General features: G+C 51.4%; 1 protein-coding gene and 1 long non-coding RNA gene across 3 annotated transcripts in view; one reads left to right on the top strand and one right to left on the bottom strand.

The window, feature by feature from the left end:
• Nucleotides 1-12,289, bottom strand: part of LOC145722607 (uncharacterized) — a 32,138-nt gene extending 19,849 nt beyond the window's left edge. The window contains exon 1 of the long non-coding RNA XR_014146974.1: nucleotides 12,255-12,289. This is a non-coding gene — a long non-coding RNA (uncharacterized LOC145722607). The remainder of the gene's footprint in view (nucleotides 1-12,254) is intronic.
• The window catches only part of SLIT3 (slit guidance ligand 3), a 592,271-nt gene that overhangs the window by 509,963 nt on the left and 61,038 nt on the right, over nucleotides 1-21,270 (top strand). For both annotated transcript variants that reach the window (XM_081826287.1, XM_081826286.1), the window contains exons 15-20: nucleotides 1,587-1,737; nucleotides 2,669-2,743; nucleotides 9,911-10,054; nucleotides 10,783-10,926; nucleotides 13,539-13,702; nucleotides 14,812-14,944. In XM_081826287.1, the coding sequence (XP_081682413.1) occupies nucleotides 1,587-1,737; nucleotides 2,669-2,743; nucleotides 9,911-10,054; nucleotides 10,783-10,926; nucleotides 13,539-13,702; nucleotides 14,812-14,944 (811 nt within the window). The remainder of the gene's footprint in view (nucleotides 1-1,586; nucleotides 1,738-2,668; nucleotides 2,744-9,910; nucleotides 10,055-10,782; nucleotides 10,927-13,538; nucleotides 13,703-14,811; nucleotides 14,945-21,270) is intronic.

The following is a 21,270-nucleotide window of genomic DNA, read 5'->3' as shown; positions in this document are numbered from 1 at the left end:
ATGATAATCTCAGAGAGTTGCAAGGATTAAATGGGCTTCCCCCTTCTGAAGTTTGAAGAATAGTGCCCGGCTTGTGGTCCATGCTCCATAAAAGTCAGCTATTATCACTAGCTACATGGATGTTTTGGTGGCCTCTGATATGCCAAACGTTCTACTAGGTTCTGGAAAATAACAGCAGTAGGATCGCAAATATCCATATGGGTCTCTTCCCTTCCCCAGAGCCTCTCCACTGTCTTGCTCTTCCTTGCATTTGCACAACCATCCCCATGAGACGGGGCAAGTCCTAGACCCCCATTTGTCCATGTGGAGGGACTGAGGCTAGTAAGTGCCGGGGCCTGGACAAAGCCACGACTGCTAACGCTTCTATACTGGTACTGCCTCACACTGGCCCTAGAGCAGATCAGACCACCAAGGTCTGCCTCGGGCCGTTAAGTAACCCTGGGATGTTCATGTTCTCTGAAACGCTCCCGGAGCACTCACATACGGGACAGCTGATGTGCTAGCAGCAGCCTGCTTACACGCCGGACAAACGTGGACCAAGCCTGTGTTTCATACCTAGCACGGCGCTAATGAAACGTTCACCCCTGTCAACTAGCTGGGGAGAACCAGGGCTTCCCCAGTGACCGCCGCTGGGATTGCTGTTCTCACAAGGTTTGCCCGGGTGCCAAGGGATCATTTCTAACCAGTAAAGCAGCACCCAGGGCCTCTCCTGAGATGTCACTTGTTGATCCTCTTGCTGTTACTGTGCGACGTCAGGAGAGACTCGATGTCAAGAAAATAAATCTTAGTTCTCATCAGAACTGGCCTTTCACCATGGTTAAATGGAGCTTATTCTCAAAGACAGGGCAAATCACTTGGACCTTCACAAGGGTTGTACTTGTCTTGACAGTTTTTAAATGCTAATTTATTGCTATTATTGGTTTTAAAGAGGATCATCAGGCAACCCTGAGCCGAATTCCCAAGCCTTTAGGGCCTGGGTTCTAATTCCCCAGGTCCCCAACCCTCATTATTGTCTTCCCAATGCTGAGGCCTGGGGTCAGTGGTCATTGACCACCATATGCTGGGTCTCCTTTATTGTTTCGTTACCTGCTTGAAGAGAACTGAGTTTTGACCTCCTTCCCTGACCTCATCCCCACCCTGACACAGCCCCCATCAAAACGCCATCGAAATCTCTTCATTGGAATTTTCATGAACATGCAGAGGGTCCACAGATTATGGGCATCACGGACTAAGTACTCTCCACCCCAAATTGTAGCCCAAATTCTGTACACATGCACCTACGAGCATTTCTCTGAGGAGAACACAACTTTGCATCAGCTTCTCGAAAAAGTCCACGGCCCACAAAAGCTTAAGAGCCCACAGAACTTGAGCCTGGTTTCCCAGAGGACTCAAATGATGAATGATAAAGACCAAATGGCAAGTGGGAGGCTGGGGTGGGGAGGGCACCAGCAAGGTGGCCACAAATGAAAGCAAGGCTGTGTCTGTCCCTGGGACCCCCCCCACATGTCTCCCCATCCCACTACCCACAACCTCAGCCCAGGCTGGGAGCCCCAGTGATCCTGACTGCCCTCTTTGGCCCCACCCAGGCTCAGAGGATTACCGCAGCAGGTTCAGCAGTGAGTGCTTCATGGACCTTGTATGCCCCGAGAAGTGCCGCTGCGAGGGTACCATCGTGGACTGCTCCAACCAGAAGCTGGCCCGCATCCCAAGCCACCTCCCCGAATACGTCACTGACCTGTAAGTACTACCTGGGCTGGAACTCCCTACACTGCCCCTAGCACCCCGTCACCCTGAGCCAGTCGGGGCAGGGTCTCTGGGAGGCAGCCCCCCTCCCGGCTCAGTCACATGGATGCTCCTTGGCCATCCTCCGTGTCCTCAGCAGAGGATAGACACCCAGGCACCCCCCCGCCCACCACCATCAGGAACAGTTTCCTCAAAAATAAAAACCACTAGTTCATTCGACAGATATTTTTGAACACCCACTGTGAGCCAGGCACGGTGCTAGGTCCACCAGCTTCCACAGTGCACAAAGCAGACAGTCCCTCCGGGTCCTTATGGAGCTTACTACATAACAGAAAGATGGTTAGTAAATAGTTGTCAGAGTCGAGAAAACACTGGAATGATGAGCTATATCTGAGCCTCCAGCTATACATGCTAATGAAAGGGTACCCTGGTTTGTCCGGAAATGGGAGAGCTAGAGAGCTACAGCATGGTAGGGGTGAGGGCACGACATGTGCGGGACGGACGGACGGACATGTGACCCTGGTCATCTTGACTTTCCTCTCATTGGGCAAGTTTCTTCTCAGACCTCGGGATGGTACGAACCTCCTAGGGGTTTAAGAAGATGAAGCAAGAGAATGCAAGCACGGAATTCATCTTGACTCATGCGAGGAGTGAGCTCCGCATAAATAATGGTGGTCTTAGTGGCGTTCGTGCTGGTGTTCTCTTTGACTTACACATCCCAGTAGCACACGGCCAGGCACAGCCTTCTGGGCCCTTGTGCCTTCCCTGAGTTTTCCCTGGCTCCACTGACCTTGGCTGAATGTGAGGGCCAGGTGGCAACTCAGTTCAAGCCATGGGGGAGCTGGGGAGGATTCCATGGAGGGCGGAGGAGGAGGCGCCCCCATCCCCAGCTAACCCACCACCTCACCTCTTGTTTCTCATGTAGGCGACTGAACGACAATGAGCTATCTGTTCTCGAGGCCACTGGTATCTTCAAGAAGTTGCCCAACCTGCGGAAAATGTAAGTCAGCCCCGGGCACTTGGCAGCAGCCTGCAGGCCTGGCCAGGGTCCGTGCTGCAGACTAGAGCAGAAGGCCAGGTTACTGGGGGCTCCCTCACCCTCTGGCCCAGACCCTCCCAGCCTCCTCCTGCCCCCACTATGGCACGTATCTTTGAAGCAGGACAGTAAGGCACAGCCATGCAGAGACAGACCAAAATGAAACTTCACTGTTTGGGGTTGGGTTGTTTTTTTTTTAAATAAAGATTTTATTTATTTGAGACAGAGAGAGCAAGAGCGAGCATGAGCAGGGGGAGGGGCGGAGGGAGAGGGAGAAGCAGACTCCCCGCTGAGCAGGGAGCCCAATTCGGGGCTCGACCCCAGGACCCTGATATCCTGACCTGAGTCAGGAAGGCAGATACGTAACCGACTAAGCCATCCAGGCGCCTCAAAACTTCACTGCTTTTAAATTGCCAAGTATTGTGCAGAGCGTGCATTTGGCACCATCCCTAATCCTCACTCCAGGTGCCCTCTGCTCATCCTGACCTTCCACACCCAGCATCTACCCCAAGGGGTGGCAAGAGGAACTCAGGTAAGGACCAGCAATGGGACACAGGAGTCTAGGGTACATGTACGTCACTCAGGACTTTTTACGAGGTGGCAATTAAAAGTTCTGTTATTAGATGGCCTTTACAGGCTTCTGCGTGGGTGAGGCACATTGGAGCAGAAATGCTAGATGTCTTGCACACTGGGCTTCAGTCTAGGTGTCCCTGGATGTGACCAGAGCCTGACCTTAGGCAAAGGGCCCACATGCTTACATTGGCTTCTCCAGTGCCAGAGCTGCCTGTCCTCATAACCCCCTCCCTGCCTCCGAGGTTGGGCCAAACAAGAATAATGTGACTGAGCTAAGGGAGCGTTTGTCCTGGGCCAGAGGCCACATTCCCTGCCTCATGCACATCAGCTCATGTAGTCCTTGTACACCTGCCTGGTGCTGGCCTCATATTCCCCTTCATGTGGGTGAGGAAGCTGGCAAGGCTTCTCTAAGACCACACAGCCGATCAGTGTCGGAGCTGGTACTCAGACTGGGGTTCATCCATAGTCACACCAGTGTGCAGTTAGGCTTGCTTCCTGCTCATCTTCCCTTCCCAGGGCCCTCACAGAGGTACCAGCACAGACAGGGGCTCTCTACCCTCTGATTCCCTTCTCCTCGGCCCCTCTCCCTGCGCCCACCCCAGGCTCCACACCTCCTGGCCCCAGAGTTGGGTTCAAAGGAAAAAGAGTCAAGCCTCCTTATTCGCAAATCCCATATTTGCTAATTCACTTACTCGCTGAAACTTCTTTGTAATCTCAAAATCAGTACTCACGGTGCTTTCATGCTCATTTGTAGACACGGACAAAACAGCAGAAAATTTGAGTTGTCCTGCATGCCTGTCCTCAGCTGATATCCAACAAGGCTGTGCTCTGATTTTTTGTTTCCGCTCTCGGACTGTAAACAAGTGTCCTTTTCACAGTGTATTTGGTGCCACATCTTTTTGCATGTTTATGCATTTTGTTGGTGGTTTTGCTGTTTAAATGGCCCCGATACATAGTGCTGCTAGGCTGTCTAGCCTTCCAAAGCACAAGAAGGCTACGATGTGCCTCGTGAAGAAAATATGTATGTTACATGGGCTTTGTTCAGACTCGAGTAATGGTCTAGAGGCTGTGAGTGCCATGTAAATAAATCAACCACATATATTAAATAAGATGTCTTTAAACAGAAACACACATCAGACAAGGTTATGTACTGATCAGCTGATGACAATGTTGTGACCAGAGGCCCACAGGAACTTAACCCTGTGTTTCCCCTAGGAGCCGTGGTTCAGCATTCCCTAATTCAGTTTCCCCGTGACTTTGTAGACTATAACTACCGTGAATAATGAGAACTGACTGTAAACCTTTTTTTTTTTTTGTCATGTTCTCCACTCTTCCACCCATCAGTCCCCTGCAGACAAGAAGGAGAAAGACCTTCCCCTGCCCTGGGCTGCACCCCCCTCCCTCCCTGCCCACAGCCACCACCTTGCCCACGTCCTCAGTGACTGCTCTGTAACTGGGAGCAGGAGAGAGCACTCTGAAGGCACAGAGGAGAGAGGGACACATGTGGGTCCTGGTGAGGATTGTGGCTGTCTGTGTGGTCAGGCTTCGGAAACTGAGCACAGACATCACCCATCACCTGCAAGGAAATGTCCTGTTTAATTCAAACCTGAAAAACACATACTGTTTTAAACCTCAAAACAGTAACTTCCATGTGTATGGAGAGAAGGCAGGTATTTAAATGAGTAAGGCTGGCCAAGTACATATCTGCATAGTAAACAGGACGAAGTAATCTTTGCTTCCACAGAGAGACATTACCCTCCCGCGTGAGGTGAAGCTCACACACTTTGAGTCTCTCTCCCATCTTCTCCCTTGCGACAAGGAAGGGAGAATAGAGAACCGTTTCTGTGCACCAAGAAAAACAACCACACAAACACAATGGTAAGTGACCACCAACTCCCAGCCTCAGCATCCAAGCCACAAGAGAGTGGTGGGGACCGTGGCAAAACACAAATCCAGTTCTCGCTGAAAGGGTCGAAGGTCACTGGGTTTGTCCCAGTGTTTGCTGTGCTGGAATGAAGGTCCCGGCTGCCAAACATTCCCTGTAGCAGCCAGCAATCCAAGCGCGGCAAAGAACAGACCTGCATTTGTTCTCAGTTCAGCTCTGTCCCCCTCCTGCTGTGTCACCCTAGGATTGTCCTTAGCCTTGCTGAGCCCTAGTTACATTATTTGCATGGTAGAAAGAAATCTACCTTCCTTATAAGTTATGATGAGGATCAGAAATAAGTATGACAAGGGGCGCCTGGGTGGCTCAGTCGTTAGGCATCTGCCTTCAGCTCAGGTCCTGGTCCCAGGGTCCTGGGATCGAGCCCCGCATCAGGCTCCCTGCTCCGCGGGAAGTCTGCTTCTCCCTCTCTCACTCCCCCTGCTTGTGTTCCCTCTCTCGCAGTGTCTCTCTGTCAAAATAAATAAATAAAATCTTAAAAAAATAAAAAATAAATAAAATCCCATTCAAAAAAAAAAAAAAGAAGTAAGTATGAAGAGGTCAGTGAAAGACACGCCACTGAACGTGGACCTGGGATGAAAAGGAGCAGGAAGACAGAAGAGCACATCTGGGTTGAGTGACCCAGGGTAGCTAGCTATATATTTAAAACAGGAGTTGCAAGTTCAGATACTTTCAAGATCCAGAGAGTAGCACAGTTGTGGAAAGGAACTTGGTGCATGGCAATAATTAATACTAATAATACTACTAACAGCAGCTAGCCACTGACGGTTACTAGACACTTCACTCTGGGCCAGACTGTACTGACATTAATTCATGTAACTCTCGCCAAGAAAAGCAAAAAAGCTTTGAGATTGTTACATTTTACAAATAAGGAAGCTGAAACACAGAAAGTTATGTAACTTATCCAAGGTTAAAACTCAAGCAGCAGAGCCAGGAGTGGTAACAGTGCAGATCAGCTGGGGAATGCATGCCCCACCTGAAGGCAGTAATTACATGTGTGTGCACATGTATGTGTGCATAAATTCATATTCGTAGTACTAGCCAACCGAGCAAATGCCGAAGGAACAGATCTGGTCCCAAAGGCCACCAGCTGTAAGCACTTATTTAAAATAACTTGATGGCAGCTCTTTTTTTAAGTAAAGGGTCTTAACTGGGACCCATCACCATCCCAACATCCCCATAGAGGTAGTGGGCCAACGGGATCAGGGTCAGGTTAAAGCCAGCTGTGCCTGTGTCCAAGTCTACTAAGCTTCTGCAGGGACTGGGAAGTCAGGGCCCTAAGGTTATGCTCTTGACTTTACCCTGACCGGGCACAGGGGCCGAGGGTGCGGGGGAGTATAAAGCCAGGTGTTGAAACTCTACTGTGCCTTTACCTGTCCTGTGGGAATAATGAGATCTCCAAGAATATCACATGTACTAAGGGATGGCCTCCCCCTCCAAAAAAAATGTATAAGCCATTCCCCAAAAGGATTATTGGTACAGTGGTAACTCCAGGCAACTCTTCAAATGACGTCACATTCAGACTGTGGTCATGGCGTCTCTCAGGCGGACTTTTAGGTCAGTTCCTACGCTGAAGGAGAATCTCAGCCACAGGCTGAAACCTGGCAGCCCTCTAGCCAAAATCAGGTACACACAGGCGAATTTGTTGACCATAGTTGTGTTTTTAGTAAGAATTAGTTGCCCACTTTTAAAAATCAGGAATATTCACAGAAAAAAAAAAATCCAAATTTCTGGCATCTTTTGGAAAATCAGAAGATCTGGTAAAACAGGGTCAAATGGCTGCAGTTGAGTTGAAGTGAGAAGCAGCTCCCCCCACTAAATCAGGCATTGCTTTTCTGGTCACTGGGCTTGTGGACTGTGCTATCCCCCTGAACCTGCTTCCTGCCTTAAGTCACCAGCCTGGACCCTGTGGACATTTGAGCTTGCAGCCCCAGCTGGAAATAGAATTTCCACGTCAGGGAGGGAGAGGTTCATAAAAAGGGTAGACGGGACCTCCCTGACCTGACAGCGTGCCAGAGTGCTTGCTCCATGATGACCCAGTATCCTTAGTTTCTAGAACAAAATCCACTTAGCTCTCTCCCCACTACATTTTCATCTGAGACTGGGCTTTAAACAGGATCACAGATGCCTCCCTGTTGCCAGAGTGCTTAGGCGGTCTTACAAGCCATGGGCTAGGAGAGGCCCAGGCTTGCCTCCTCGGACTCAGGTTTCCAGGGGAAGCCAGACAAGTCCCCAGCCTGCGGGGCCTCATTGTTTCTTGGGACAGCCAACAGCCAGCAGAGGCAGCGGGGACACACACTGGGTTTCTCCTGGCGCTGCCCCTCTGAACTGCCCTCCCCCGCCCCCCACCCCCCACCCCCACCCCAGCCTGCATGGGAGTTTTCCACGGCTGGACCCTTGTGTAAGATCCCATCCTCATCAGAGTCAAAGCCAGGATGAAGCCATATTCCTTCGGGTGCATCTGTAGAGACAAAAATGGAGCGAGGCCTCCTGAGTGGCCCTGGCTTCACATTTGGGGTCCCTGGGATCTGGGGCATCTTCAGGAAGATAGCGCTCTGAGAGTAAGAGAGAGTTCCTACAAAAGCCCGATGCTCTCGTTTTGTGAGTGGAGTGCTTGCCCCAAGCTGCCTGTAGTTTTGAGCAGCGCTTTGATGAATGGAGAGACAGCCGCAGCCTGGTCTTCTGGAAAATTCTGTCCCCTCCTTTTTTTCTCTCCTTATGTTTTCCATTCTCCCAACCTGAGGAAATCCAATTCACAAACTTTACAGTAATGTGATGTTAATTTTGCTCATTTGAAGAAACAGATGTCGGGAAATGGAAGCCCTCCCCCTTCATGGCTGCTTTAACTCATCTTCATTGCCCGTCCTGTGTACTTTAATTCCCCACAGAGCCTAACTCTCTGGAGTAAAATCCTGCTCCTCCGGCATTCATATGAGTTATAGCTACTGGGAGAGCTTTTCTCTCTCCTCCCATGTCTAATTTGGGGGTAATTTGCAGTCTCCCCTTCATTCCTGGGTTATCCCAGACCAGGACTACCAGGATTTATTTAAAAAACAAACAAACAAACAAACAAACAAAAACGGCTGAGTTTAAGGAGAGCCAGCAAGGGGGAGGGGGGCAGAAATCCAGAGAGAGAGTCTCCCAAATCTCTCAGACCTTGAGGGCAGGATGCTGAGGAGTATTTCTCCTGTTTCCTTGGCAGGACGGAAGGGGCAGGAGAGCAGGGCCATGACAGGAGCGCTGAGGGTGCCGACAAGCCACCAGCTGTTGCCTCCACACCTGCACATAGGCATGGGCACTGCCCTGCCTTGCAGGCCCAGGCCCTACGTAGGAAGGAGGCAGCAAACTGGCGTCCAGCCCGTGGGCGCCCAGTTCCATCGCCAGCCCTGAGGCGGTTGCCGAGGGAAGCTTCACCCCCTGGGGTTGCCGTGGGTCAGCCCAGAGCTGCGCACGGGCGCGTGAGAGAGGCAAAAGCACCAGGGGCTCAGCTGTGGGTCCTAACATCCTCAGTGTGCTTAGAGGGTCAGCAGGCTCCGTCTACACCTGCAGCTTTGCTGTTCGCAGAACACCATTCCTGTGCAAGGCACGGGCAGGCTCTTTGCTCCGGAGACTGGATTTTTCCCCCAGTTTGTGTAAACACCATCACTCTCCACTCCATCCGTCCTGTCTGGGATGCATTTCAGGCTGACTGGGTGGTCCATGGAGGCTCCCTGCCAAGGAGCGCCCTGGAGGACTCGCAGCCCCGGTGGCCCTGCAGGAGCTCTCGAGAGGCCTGGCCTGTGGTATCAGGCATTGGAGGGAAAGGCCTTCTCAGAGCTCGAGCAGAATTGGAAAGGGTGGCTCCAAGGTTTCGTAGGACCAAGCTGTTGGAAAATACAATATGCAAGCCCTGAATTCTGCAAAGCAGTAACAGAAGGGTGTGAGTATCCACAGCACCAAAGGAACATTCACTTAGGAGGACTTTTGATGCACCAGAAAGCCTGGCCTCAATCCCAGTTCTATCAGCTGTGTGATTCTGGGCAAGTTACTTAAACTCTCTGAACCTCAGTCACCTCATCCATAAAATGAGACAATGATAATACACGTAATACTCTTCTGATAGGTGTTGTTTCAAGGATTTGATGTGATTCTGTGGGCCAAACCCCTCACGTGGAACCAAATGCATAATAAGTGCTCAGAAAGTAGTAACTATAAAGTGTCCATTTATATCAAGGATCTCAACTGTAGAGCTAGAAGCTCTACAAATGTCCCACCCCCACAGAGGGCACATTTTATATTTTTCTCTGGCCTTCCATGTGAGAAGCACTGCTAGGCAAGTGTTTCTGATGAAGGGAGAAAAATCAGTTTGAGAATCGCCATTTTAAATGTGCTCGTACCTGGGGCTTAGAAAAAAGGATCACCCTGAAAAGACTTCAGGCTGCATGCAGCCTGTTTCACAGGGTAGCCCCAAAGTGGAGGACTGGGGTCCTTGCTCCACAGCCACGGGTGCTGAAGACCAAGGCATCAGGGAGCCCCACCATCCAGTCCTTGGTCCAAGGGCGCCTGAGGGTCCCCCCTGATTGCAGGGTTCATGATTCCCTCCCTGCATCCTGACCCACTCTGTCTCCTCCTTCTAGAAACCTGAGTAACAACAAGATCAAGGAGGTGAGAGAGGGTGCCTTCGATGGAACGGCCGGTGTGCAGGAGCTGATGCTGACCGGGAACCAGCTGGAAACGCTGCATGGACGCATGTTCCGGGGACTCAGCAGCCTCAAGACCCTGTGAGTGCCTGGATCCTGGGCCAAGGCCTGCAAGGAGATGGGAGGACGGGGGCCTCGGAGGGGGATTACGAAGGCTGGCGGGCAGCTCCTGCGCCCTGTCCTAACAAGCTGAGTGCCTTCCTTCTTGGAGCCAGAGAGGCACTAGACACTTCCCAGGCCTCGATGGGAAACCGCTTAGCATGCTCAGCAACCCCAGCACACGCACCCTGAAAGATACTTGCCCTAAGGTGTACACGTAGATAGATTCATGCTGAAACTGTGCTGAGAGGGGCACACACACACTCACCCACTTAGATATAGACACATATACATAAAAATGACACACAGGCCGCATGCCGAGAAGCACATACACAAACAAGCATGTACACACAAGCACACACACATACAAGCTGATGGCCCACAGCCACATCTTGATTCTCCTTTCTCCTCCCAGAAATAGACATGCAGACACTGACCACCATACAACATACATGTGTACACATAGACACTCATGACACCCATATTTACTGTACATAAAGCATGCACAGACAAGAATGTACGCACACATTCACAGGTAGCCACAGTGGGGACCCACACCCTATCACAGAACAAACCTCAGCAACATGACTAGTCTGGCCTGGAGTTGGCAAAAGCATCACACACACACGCACGCACACACACACCCTGTGGCTCTGTGGTGGAGAGAAGATAATGCCTGTGCACCCTCATCCCTATCCCTCTCCTTACAGGATGCTGAGGAGTAACCTGATCAACTGCGTGAGCAATGACACGTTTGCTGGCCTGAGTTCAGTGAGGCTGCTGTCCCTCTATGACAATCGGATCACCACCATCACCCCTGGAGCCTTCACCACACTTGTCTCCCTATCTACCATGTAAGTCCTCCTGGACCCACTGCACACTGACTCTGGGCTCCTCTCCTGCACACCTCTCCCCTGGCAGCTCCCTACCATGTTTGGCCACAGTCACCTACCCATCTGTCAACGTAATAACCACTTGCTGGGCTCCCTCCATGTGCCAGGCACCATCGAAGTGCTAAGAATTCACAGACATGGTCCCTCCTTTCTGGAGCTCACAGCATAGTGAATTACCACAGAAGGGAGGTCCACGGTGATATGAAAACCCAACATAGGCTTTGTCAAAGAACACTGGAGCTTGGTTCTGGAAGGTGAGTGGGAGTTAGCTTGTTCAAGAAAGTGGGAAGTGTATTTCCTTCTATCAGAAGAACATGTGCAAAGGCTCTGTGGTGGGTTGTCACAGAGCAGATGCATGAGACTGAGCACAGTCCAACATGGTCATAGCACAGAGTAAGGGAGGATGAGGTATAAGGCAAGGCAGAAGGGAGGCCAGGCCAGGGCCAGGCTACAGGCCTGCCATGGACTATTTTGGTCTTCATCGAAAGCCACTGAAGGTTTTAAGCAGGCCAGTGACATGATCTGACAGTGGGTTTTAAATGATGTCACTGGCCGCTTAAATGTGTATCAGAACCAGAATTAGAATCTAGCCTTCTGGACACCTAAATGAGTGCTCCTGCCCGGATAATTCATTGTATTGGTAAGGAGGCTTTAGAATAGTAAAGTGATGGGCTCTAGAGCAAATTTCCTGGTTTCAAACCCTGGCTTTACCTCTTATTAGCTGTGTGACCTTAGAAAAGTTACTTCATCTCTCTGTGTTTGAATTGTTCCTTCTGTATAATCCATCTCAAAGGATTGTTACGAAGATTGAATCCATTAATATTTGTAAAATGCGAAGGAGGGGCCTGAGATATAGAAAGTACTCAACACACGTTAGCCTTTATGGTTGTGCATAGTATTTCCACGTGGCTCTGTTAACCTTAGTTGCTGGTCCATTCCTCTCTCTCTTTCCTTCCCTAATGACTCTCTGAAAGACAGAAGAGAAAGGCTTTTGGTTGCATCTCCTGTTGCTGCCTATTGTTCCCAAATACCCACCTCACTGGGAATAAAAGCCAAATTATAGATGTCCTAAAGGGCCCACACCATCCGGTCCCTCCTAACCTACCTCCAGGCCAGCACCGCCCCCCCAGCCTCCTCACTGCCCCCCACACCCTAGACCCACTCCCACTACCTGGAACAGCCTTCCCCGGCCTCCCTCCCCTCCTTCCATCCTTTGCTCAAGTGTGGGTGCCTCACCCCGCTCTGCCCCCGTGCCATCCCCCCCAGTTCCTCAGCCCAGGTCTCCTGACCATTTCCTTAGCACGGACCGTTTCCTGATAGACCATACAACCGACGTTTGGGTTGTTGATTCCATGCTGTCTGCCTCCCATCAGCTGGAATGGAAGTTCCAGAAGGACAGGGATGTGCAGCTCTTCTGTGCACCGCTGTGTCCACAATGCCTGGGTCAGTGCCTGGCACTAAGTAAGGGCCCATTATATACCTGGTGAACCAAGGTGTGAATGGAACGAATGAGTGGCAGCACGGCGGGCGGCCGGGGGCTAGGAACTAGCGCCAGCAGGTTGGTTTACTTTAGCTCACTTTCTACCCCTCCTGTGTGTCTCCACACTGAGAATCCAGACACATACAAGATGCCCAGAGGTACAGTCACAATTCATTAGGGGAACCAGCTTTGACGCAAGAAGAAACTCGCCTGACTCAGCACAGCTGCTGAACGTCAGCGTCAGGATTCAAACCCGGGATGTCTGACTCCCGAGCTCTTAATTTGTCCTGTCATACCACAGCAACTCAGGGCTGCCTGGCCTCTCATGTAACCTCCTTAAGCTTTACTTTCCTCCTGTGTGAGATGAGAATAGTGTCCCCTCTGTCCTCGGGCTTATGAAGCGCTGAGCCTGGTTCTAGTCCCCCAGGCAACACGCAGACCCACAGCTGCTCTGCCCCCATCCCTCCACCAGTCCGGTCACTGCATTCCTCAGATACATATACACACACAGTGGCGGTGCTGATGCCATGCAGGACCCCAGAGACACAGGACAGACAGGTCTGATGTCCACCCTGGGGAGCCAAGAGTCTAAGGAGGGAGGCACACATTGCACGGCCAGTGTGGCTGCTGAGCAGGCCACGTGGGCGAGTGAGGGAGGAGGCTGGGACAGGTGCAGCTTCTAGTCTCCCTGTCTACGCCAGGACGGAAGGAGGAGGAGGCGGCCAGGCAGACAGCAGAGAGGGTCATGCCAGGCCGGGGACCAGCGCTGGTGGAGGCACTAAGTGTAAGAGAACCGTGCTGCGGGATTGAAGACAGTCCATAGGTGGAGCTCAGCGGAGAAGGGAGGGCGCGGCAGGAGACCATGGTCCTGTCCGTCCACAGAGGTCTGGAATGAGACCCTCGCAAAGACTGCCTCTGGATTCTAGAAGAGAGTCTGCATTTCCTTTCCTGGACCTCCTCTCTCCTTCTCCGGAACCCAGAGCAGGCCTCCTTGGGGAGCCGGGCCCCAGGGTTGCAGCCCTGGGTCCCGAGGCCAGCTTCCACAGTAGAGCGGTAGGTGCTAACCACTCAGAGGGCCCTTTTTTCCTCCCAGAAACCTCCTGTCCAACCCCTTCAACTGCAACTGCCACCTGGCCTGGCTCGGCAAGTGGTTGAGGAAGAGGCGGATCGTGAGCGGGAACCCCCGGTGCCAGAAGCCATTCTTCCTCAAGGAGATCCCCATCCAGGATGTGGCCAGCCAGGACTTTACCTGTGAAGGTGAGGAGGCTGGGGGGCGGGGCAGAGGGGCAGTACCTGGGAAGGCAAGAAAGATAAGAGAGGAGAGGTGCAGCAGGTAACTAATGGCCAGGACCCCCTGAGATCTGACACTGCTCTGCCCTCTGGCATGCAGCTATGGCTCTGAAGGGCTCTATGGGGCTCTGTAGGTCTGCTGCTAACCATATGGCTCCCTTATGCAAATTAAGAAAGGGGGCCTCTTCCTAAAGACATTTTGCTTCTATCAGAAATGTGTCATAATATACTGATTTTTTTAAAACAAGACACTTTATGGCTGTCTATGAGAATACTGTTGTACTAAATGTCCTAATCTATCATATCCACAGTGAGATCGGTGCCCATTAGATGGTGAGGCACCCTTGTGCAGTACGCAACCTACACAACCGTGCATGAGAGCCCTGGCCCTCAGTTTTCCTATCTATGTCATGAGTCTCAGTGTATCCTGAGAAACAGACTTCAAGATGAGCTCCTGGGAAATTTCTGTCACTGGCTGGGAGGGTTATGAATACCTGGAGGCCCAAGGCTTTAAATGTCAGGATTCCAAAGGACATATTTACATAAATTCAGCCAGCACATTTTTTACTTGGTCAGCTATAGCTTATCTAAAGACAAATTAACTGGTTTGTAGATTAACTGAGGTTAAGGTATAATGGGCTGGGGACACATTTACCACCCCAGACGGATTGTGTCGGTGGAAGGAGTGGAGAACAGTAGGAGAAAGAGGGAGTAGACAGGGCTCTCCGCCTACCCTGGAGCACTCCTTTAGTCAGTTTGGCTTATTCTGGATTCGGTTCACAGTCATCTCTCCCCTATCTAATACTCTGGTTAATCAAGTTTTTAAAGTCTTCAATTTATGTTGAACATGGTAGCAGAGGGGTGGCCCTTTTCCCCGATCCAGACATACATTCTTTCCCCTTTACCCATGGAGGAGACCAGCAGCCTCCTTATTTCCGGTTCAGGCTCAGAGTGGAGGGCTTCCCTTTCCTGAAGACCGCTTGGTCCCTGGCACCCGGCCTCGCTCACCTGCCCCGCCCCCCCACCCCCCCAGAGAAGCTAGTGTCCCCCCATGCTCACTTTGGGACCCTCCACAGGCAATGACGAGAGTAGCTGCCAGGTGGGCCCCCACTGCCCGGAGCAGTGCACCTGCGTGGAGACGGTGGTCCGGTGCAGCAACAGGGGGCTGCACGCCCTCCCCAAAGGCATTCCCAAGGACGTGACCGAACTGTAAGTACTCCCACCCTCTAACCCCACCTCGGCCAGCATCCGCCACACTTTATCTCCAGTGTCCCCAGCACGACTGCCTGGGGCGCCCTTCCTTGAGTGGACCCTGGCACCGTGGCAGCAGAGCCTCGGCCAAGGGGTCGGGCAGCAGCTTCGACACGGGGACAGGAAGCACTCCTCCCCAGTGCCTCTGCCTGGCCGGCGACGACTACTTGGCCCTCCAGAATACAAGCAGGAGGGTTACCATCTTGTTTTCTAGATGCCCCCCCACCCAAGCCCCCTGCTCTGTACTCCACCTTCCAGATTCCCCAGCAGGCTCTCAGTCTGACACCAGAAACAGCCCAGATCGTTGTAAAAACGATGCCCAGCAGGCACCGTGGCTTCCGGAGCACTTCTACCAACCTGCTCCCCCTTACGGCTACCTATGTTACAGGTGAAATCTTAGTCCTGAGTCCTGCTCGTGCTCCACCCGGGAGCCATCTGACTCCCCACACCAACTCCTCAGGGCTGCTCCTGCCCCAGAGGCTCCCACTTAACAAAAGAGGTCTCATTCCCTTCCTGAGGCACTCTTCATGCTGTGGAGGAAACTGCCTTCCCGCCCCCTGGAAAGCTCAGCCAGTCCACGGGCAGGGAGGTGTCCCTGGAACGGCCCAGAGCACAGCCCGCACACGCCATGTTCCTGCTTCCGCTCGGTCCCTCACTCACTCAGCGCCTGTCTGTTGCACGCCTGGTGGGTCGGGTTCCTCTGCTCGCACTGGGGAGACCCCCACCGTGTGGGGCCCCCAGGTCACTGGGAAGGGAGACGTATGCTCCACTGTCTCAGCAGCATGTGCAAGATGACAACTATGACAGTGCCACAAAAGAGAGGGCAAGGTTGCTGTGACACCCTAGAGTAGAGAGGCTCCCCTTGGCGTGGAGATCAGAGAAAGCTTCTCTGTGGAGATGAAGCCTGAAGGGTGAGGAGCAGATCCAGGGCGGGGGAGGCGGGAGGGGCGGCAGCTGCTGCGGGTCGTGGCGGGCAGAGCCTGGTGGGGTGTGACCGGGACCCAGAGTGCCAGCCCGGGAAGGCACACTCGCATGCCACTCCCCAGCCACATCGCAAGCGTGCACTGTGTCCCCGGACCCTGGGCATGCCCCTTCCTCTGGGACAGCTTAGCATGCACCCTGCCCTCTGACACAAGTGACAGAATTGACCAAGACACCAGCAGGGACTGTTCCTCCCCCTGGGACTGGCTCTGCCAGTGCTTCGGGGGGAGGTGGGTGGGGGGAACCTGAGTAGGACACTGACTTAGAATAGCAGGTCAATGCCTGGGTGTGTTGTGGCTCCCAGCATCTCCCCGACACTCAAGGAGGCTGGAACCGGGCTGCCCATGCCAGGAAAGGAAGGGAGGGAGGGAGGGAGGGCGGAAGGAAGGAAGGAAGGACGGACGGATGGAAGGACTTGATAGTCACTAAAAGGCCCACGACACCCTGTGTTTGGGCTCTGGCTGTGCTGCTGAGGTCTGCAAGAGCACCGCCTCATGGCGCCACCAGCCCTGGGCCCTTCCCTCTGCCGGTGGCATGGGGTGGGGGCTGCAGAAATGACCCAGGTACTCGCCTCCTTCCTGGACCAACTGAGTGCCAAGTGACACATGCCAAAGAGAAGAAGATGCCATGAAAGCAGGCCTGTGGATGCTTTTCCCCAAAGCTCATGAAATAGAGATTGAAATAACAAAGATAATTGGCTGTAATGATAAAGTAAACACCAGAGCTTGGGGAGACCTGATCTCCTGCTTTGGAAATGATGGCAACCCCCACGGCCAAACTGGTTTCCAAAGCACACCCAGGATGGCAGCCTCGAGCTCTGAGCCCAGATCATCTCCCAGAGGCAGTGGAGGAGGAGTATCAGGGGAGGGGTCCGGGTAAGGGGGGAGCAGGGAAATTGATGCCAGAGAAAGTGAAAGTCAACCGGCCCAGAAAGCAGTAGCTTGGAGGCCTCAGGTTCAAGGACCAGAATCAGTGTTTGGATCCAGGGCTGGCTTTCCAGCTCCCTCAGGCATCATCAGTGGTCTCAGGCAGAGCTGCCAATGTACAAAACAAAATTAAGTTTAATTCACTGAGAAGGAAAAAAAACAACAACAAAGTTCCATAGCATTTCTCCAAAGGGAGGGTGAGGGAGCCTACTGCAGGCACGAGCGAGCAAGGTGGTACCTTACAGGCGGGAAGTGAGTTTTCCTCTGTCAGCCCTCTGCAAACCCCCAGCCTGCTCTCTTCTTGAGTGAGGGCCACCTGGGACCTGCGGCTCTCACCCTTGCTGGTTCAAGCAGTCCCTGAGGTAGGCATGCAGTCCCCCTGGCTCTCTCTCAGTGCTGAGAACCAAGAGCCACTCCCCAAGCCTCATCTCCAGTAAAGCAGCCAATCAGGATCAGAAGGTAGCTTGGTCTGACCCCAGATCCCATGCTCTTGTCCCCTACCCCAGAAGTTCTTAAATTTGGGGTCTCAAGACCCTTTTAGGTTTTTCAAAAGCAATGAGGACTCTGCTTTTGTTTATGTGGTTATAGCTACTGATATTTACCAAACTGGAAAGTACTACTGAGAAATTTTTTTAAATGTTTATTAATCCATTTAGAAATAATTTACTCATTACATGTTTATATAAATAGCAAACTTCTATGAAAAACAAACAGAAAGAAATTTAATTGAGAAGAGTGACATTTTTACAAATGTGGTAGAAGGCAACTGGATTTTCATAACCACTTCAGCATTCCCTCTGTGGTGATATGATGTTTTAGGTCAAGTACAAGAAGAAAATCTGGCTTCACATAGACATGTAGTTGGAAAAGGGAGGAGAATTTTAATAGCCCTTCCAAATAATTGTGGATATTCTTTGATGATACACCAAAATCACGTGGTGGAAGTTTCTTAAAGGCCAGTTGTTGTGTGGAACCCAAAACCACATCAATGGACTTTCTATACTCTGTTACTTGAATGGAGCTTTCCCCCATGAAGGATCCTGTAACAGTGTGCATTGGTCATTGGGAAGATGCTCCTTCACTGAGTTATGCAGATCTTCCTGAAGTTGGCACCTTGCATTACACAGTATCAAAAACGTCCTAGCCGGTAACATCACCACAGATGCCCTCAGAAGAGTCTCCCAGTAAAGGGATACTGCTCAGTGTAGCAGTTATAAGTTTTCTAAACTTTGAATTTTCACTTGGAAGCAAGCTTGAATTTTATCACTGCCGGTAAGTACTAGTAGTTGTTTTCCTGGAAGTGACAGGCTTATTATTTTTTTTTTTTTTGAGATTTTATTTATTTATTTGAGAGAGAGAATGAGAGACAGAGAGCACGAGAGGGAAGAGGATCAGAGGGAGAAGCAGACCCCCCGCCGAGCAGGGAGCCCGATGTGGGACTCGATCCCGGGACTCCAGGATCATGACCCAAGCCGAAGGCAGTCGCCCAACCAACTGAGCCACCCAGGCGCCCCTGACAGGCTTATTATTATTTTTTTTATTTTTATTTTTTTTACTTTTGAGACATTGTCTACTAAATATCCATCCCAGAATAACCTGTTTGCTAGTCATTCTTTTAAGGAGAAATGGTGTTTTATGGAAGAAAATTTTTAAAAAATGGCTAGTTCAGCTTGTAACTCAGTGACACCAGAGCTTTTTCTCTGGAAAACCAAAGCCGAAATGCTTTATGCATGTTTCCTGTTTTGCCACACAGAATATTAAAAAGATGTGTGTTCAAGGGTTGATGTTTAAAGCAATTAATAATTTTTCACTGCTTCACGGAGGGCATTCTCAAGTGCAACTGGCTTTTTTTTTTTTTTTTTACCTGCATGTACTTAAAGGGGAAGACTATAGTCTTGTTATCATGTGGTGTCACAGCCTTGATTCATACTGAGGTGCCAGCAGTTTTCCTCACACAGTATAAATGGAAAACAATATTTTAATGTTATCAAAGAAGTAGTTCCAGTCTCACAGAGCCCTGAAAAAGTCTAGAGGAGCCCCAGTGGCCTGTGGACCACATTTTAAGAACCACTCAGGTAATTACACACTAGCAGGCAAACAATCCAGACCCCTACTAGAAGTCAACAGCAGGGTCCTGATTTAGAAGCAAGCCTACAAAAGCTTACTGACAGCAGGGCAGAAGCAGACATATCAGCCCCCAAGGTAGGTGACACAAATTCAGTCTGCAAAGGTAGGCCCTCATCAGCTTCAGAAAAGTTCTGTTCTTGCTGGGCCATGAGCCTCGTAGACTCAGGCTTGCCATTCCGGAAGAACTGAGACCTAAAAACTCTCTTTGCTTGCATTTAAGGGGATGTTTATTAACATCAGACCTTCCTGATTCTGGAAACAAACCCTGTAAATCCACATCTTCCTGAGGGCTAGAGAGGAGAATGAGAATCTAGTGCCAGCAAACAATGCACCCCTCCCTATCTCCTGCAGTCCACTCCTTCTTAATATCCAGGAAATTTTGAAACTGATTTCCGTGTGAGGACTGTGAGCATGGATTTGTTTTCCCACCACTGACATCCCGAGGAGAGGAGAAGGGAAGGATGACATATCTCCCCCAGGTACCACTGTTGGAAGAGGGGATTTATGCTGGGGTGTGGAGTCTGTGGACATCCTGGGAAGCAGACTCACGGTACGCACACATCCACAGCACTGATAGGAGGCTTGAAAGGGTTTGGGGCTTAACCACCAGAGCACGGGCTGAGACAAAGCTCTGTGAGACTGAGTATGGCAGGAGGTAATGAGAAGAATGCACTGCTTGAAGGAGGGGGTAGGACCTGGCCTGGCACTGGTTAACTCCAGGGGGCCCGAAGATGGGGATCTGGGGTACAGCAAGCAGCTCAAATCTAGGGCGACAGAGGTGCGTGCTAGAGAAGGGGTAGAGCAATGTAGGAAGTGACAAGCACGGAGGAGTGGCAGGGACAGAATGTGCTCTGGGATAGGGAGGAGGGCAGGCAGTTCTGCCCACCCTAGGCTTTAGGAAACCAAGGGAAGATGTGTCTGGCCGGCTGCGATCCACCACAGTCAGCAATCCGAGCACGTACCGTGTGCCAGGCGCTGTGATCAATGGTTTCCATACGTGATCTGACTTAATCCTCCCAGGAATCCTATAAGGCAGGTACTGTTACTCCCATTTTGCAGAGAAGGTAACTGAGGCTCGGGAAGGTTGAAGGATTTCTTGAGAACACACTGCCAAGAAGCAGCAGAACATCAACTCGAGCCCAGGGCTGTCTGACCCCAAGCCCCATCCTTTAGCCACTCAACTACTCCTTTGGCAGAGGCCTGGGTCCCCCATGTGCTCTGCCCGGTGGCCTGGCTCGTTGATTTGCAGGAGACCGTCATGCATCTCCTTGGAACCTGCCACCTGCATTTCAGCGGGGACAAGGCAAACATGGCGCCCCTGCCATGATGCTAGAGGGACCTGTCACTGGTTCCGGCTGGGCCCGTCCTGACAGCCGTACCCTGTCTGGCAATACCAGCTGCTGCTTTCTTTTCATATTGGCACCTCCCCACCCCACCCCTGCTCGGCAGGTTCCCCAGAGCACTTTAGAGAGCAAGTGCCCAGCGGTGACTATATTCTTGCCTTTCTCTGGCCCGGGGAAGGGACAGAAATTGCCTGCAGCCAGCTGGAGGGCAGCTGGCTCTGGGCAGGGCAGCACTTAGGAGTCCTGGCACAGGCCTTGGCCCAGAGAAGCCCTCAGCAGATGGCTTCAGTAGAGGACACTTCGAGGCTATCAGGCAGTGATGGCCATCTGTGGGAGGGACTGAGGGAGGCCAGAGCACAGGCCACAAGCTGAGAGAAGCCCTCTTCACGCATTCAGGTGTTCACTGAGTTTATTGTGCCAGATAATGTCCCAGGAGCTGGGAACACAGCAGCTAATGTGACAGATAAGACCCCTGGTGTCAGAAACTTCGGATGTAAGAAGGCTAATCAGGAAATTAGGCATTTCAGATAGGACAGAGAATAGTGTTTCCCAGGAAAAGGGGGCGGGGGCAGGACGTGGAAAGCAGTAGAAAGAAAGAAAATGTTTTGTGAAGACCCAAATGTGGAAAGATCTTAAAGTTAGAAGACCAGAAGACCAGTAATGGAGCAAATAGAATGGAAAAGAGACTGGTGTGTCCTGAAAACTCAAGAAGGATCTGCAGTTCCCGTAGGCCATGGTGAGAGCTGACTCCTTATCCCAGGAGAAATGCGGGAGCCAAGGAAGAATTTTAAACAGGAAAGTGACATGATGCGATTCTCATTTTAGAAATACTATGTCTGGAGTCTCAGATCTGTACCTCTGAGACAAATAATGCAAGATATGTTAAGAAAAAAAAAAGAAGAAGAAG

Source organism: Leptonychotes weddellii, chromosome 7 (assembly GCF_054177405.1).
Source record: "Leptonychotes weddellii isolate Sample4059 chromosome 7, ASM5417740v2, whole genome shotgun sequence".
NCBI lineage: Eukaryota > Metazoa > Chordata > Mammalia > Carnivora > Phocidae > Leptonychotes > Leptonychotes weddellii.
The sequence above is the reverse complement of the archived record's forward strand: the minus strand, read 5'-3'. Positions and strand labels throughout refer to the sequence as shown.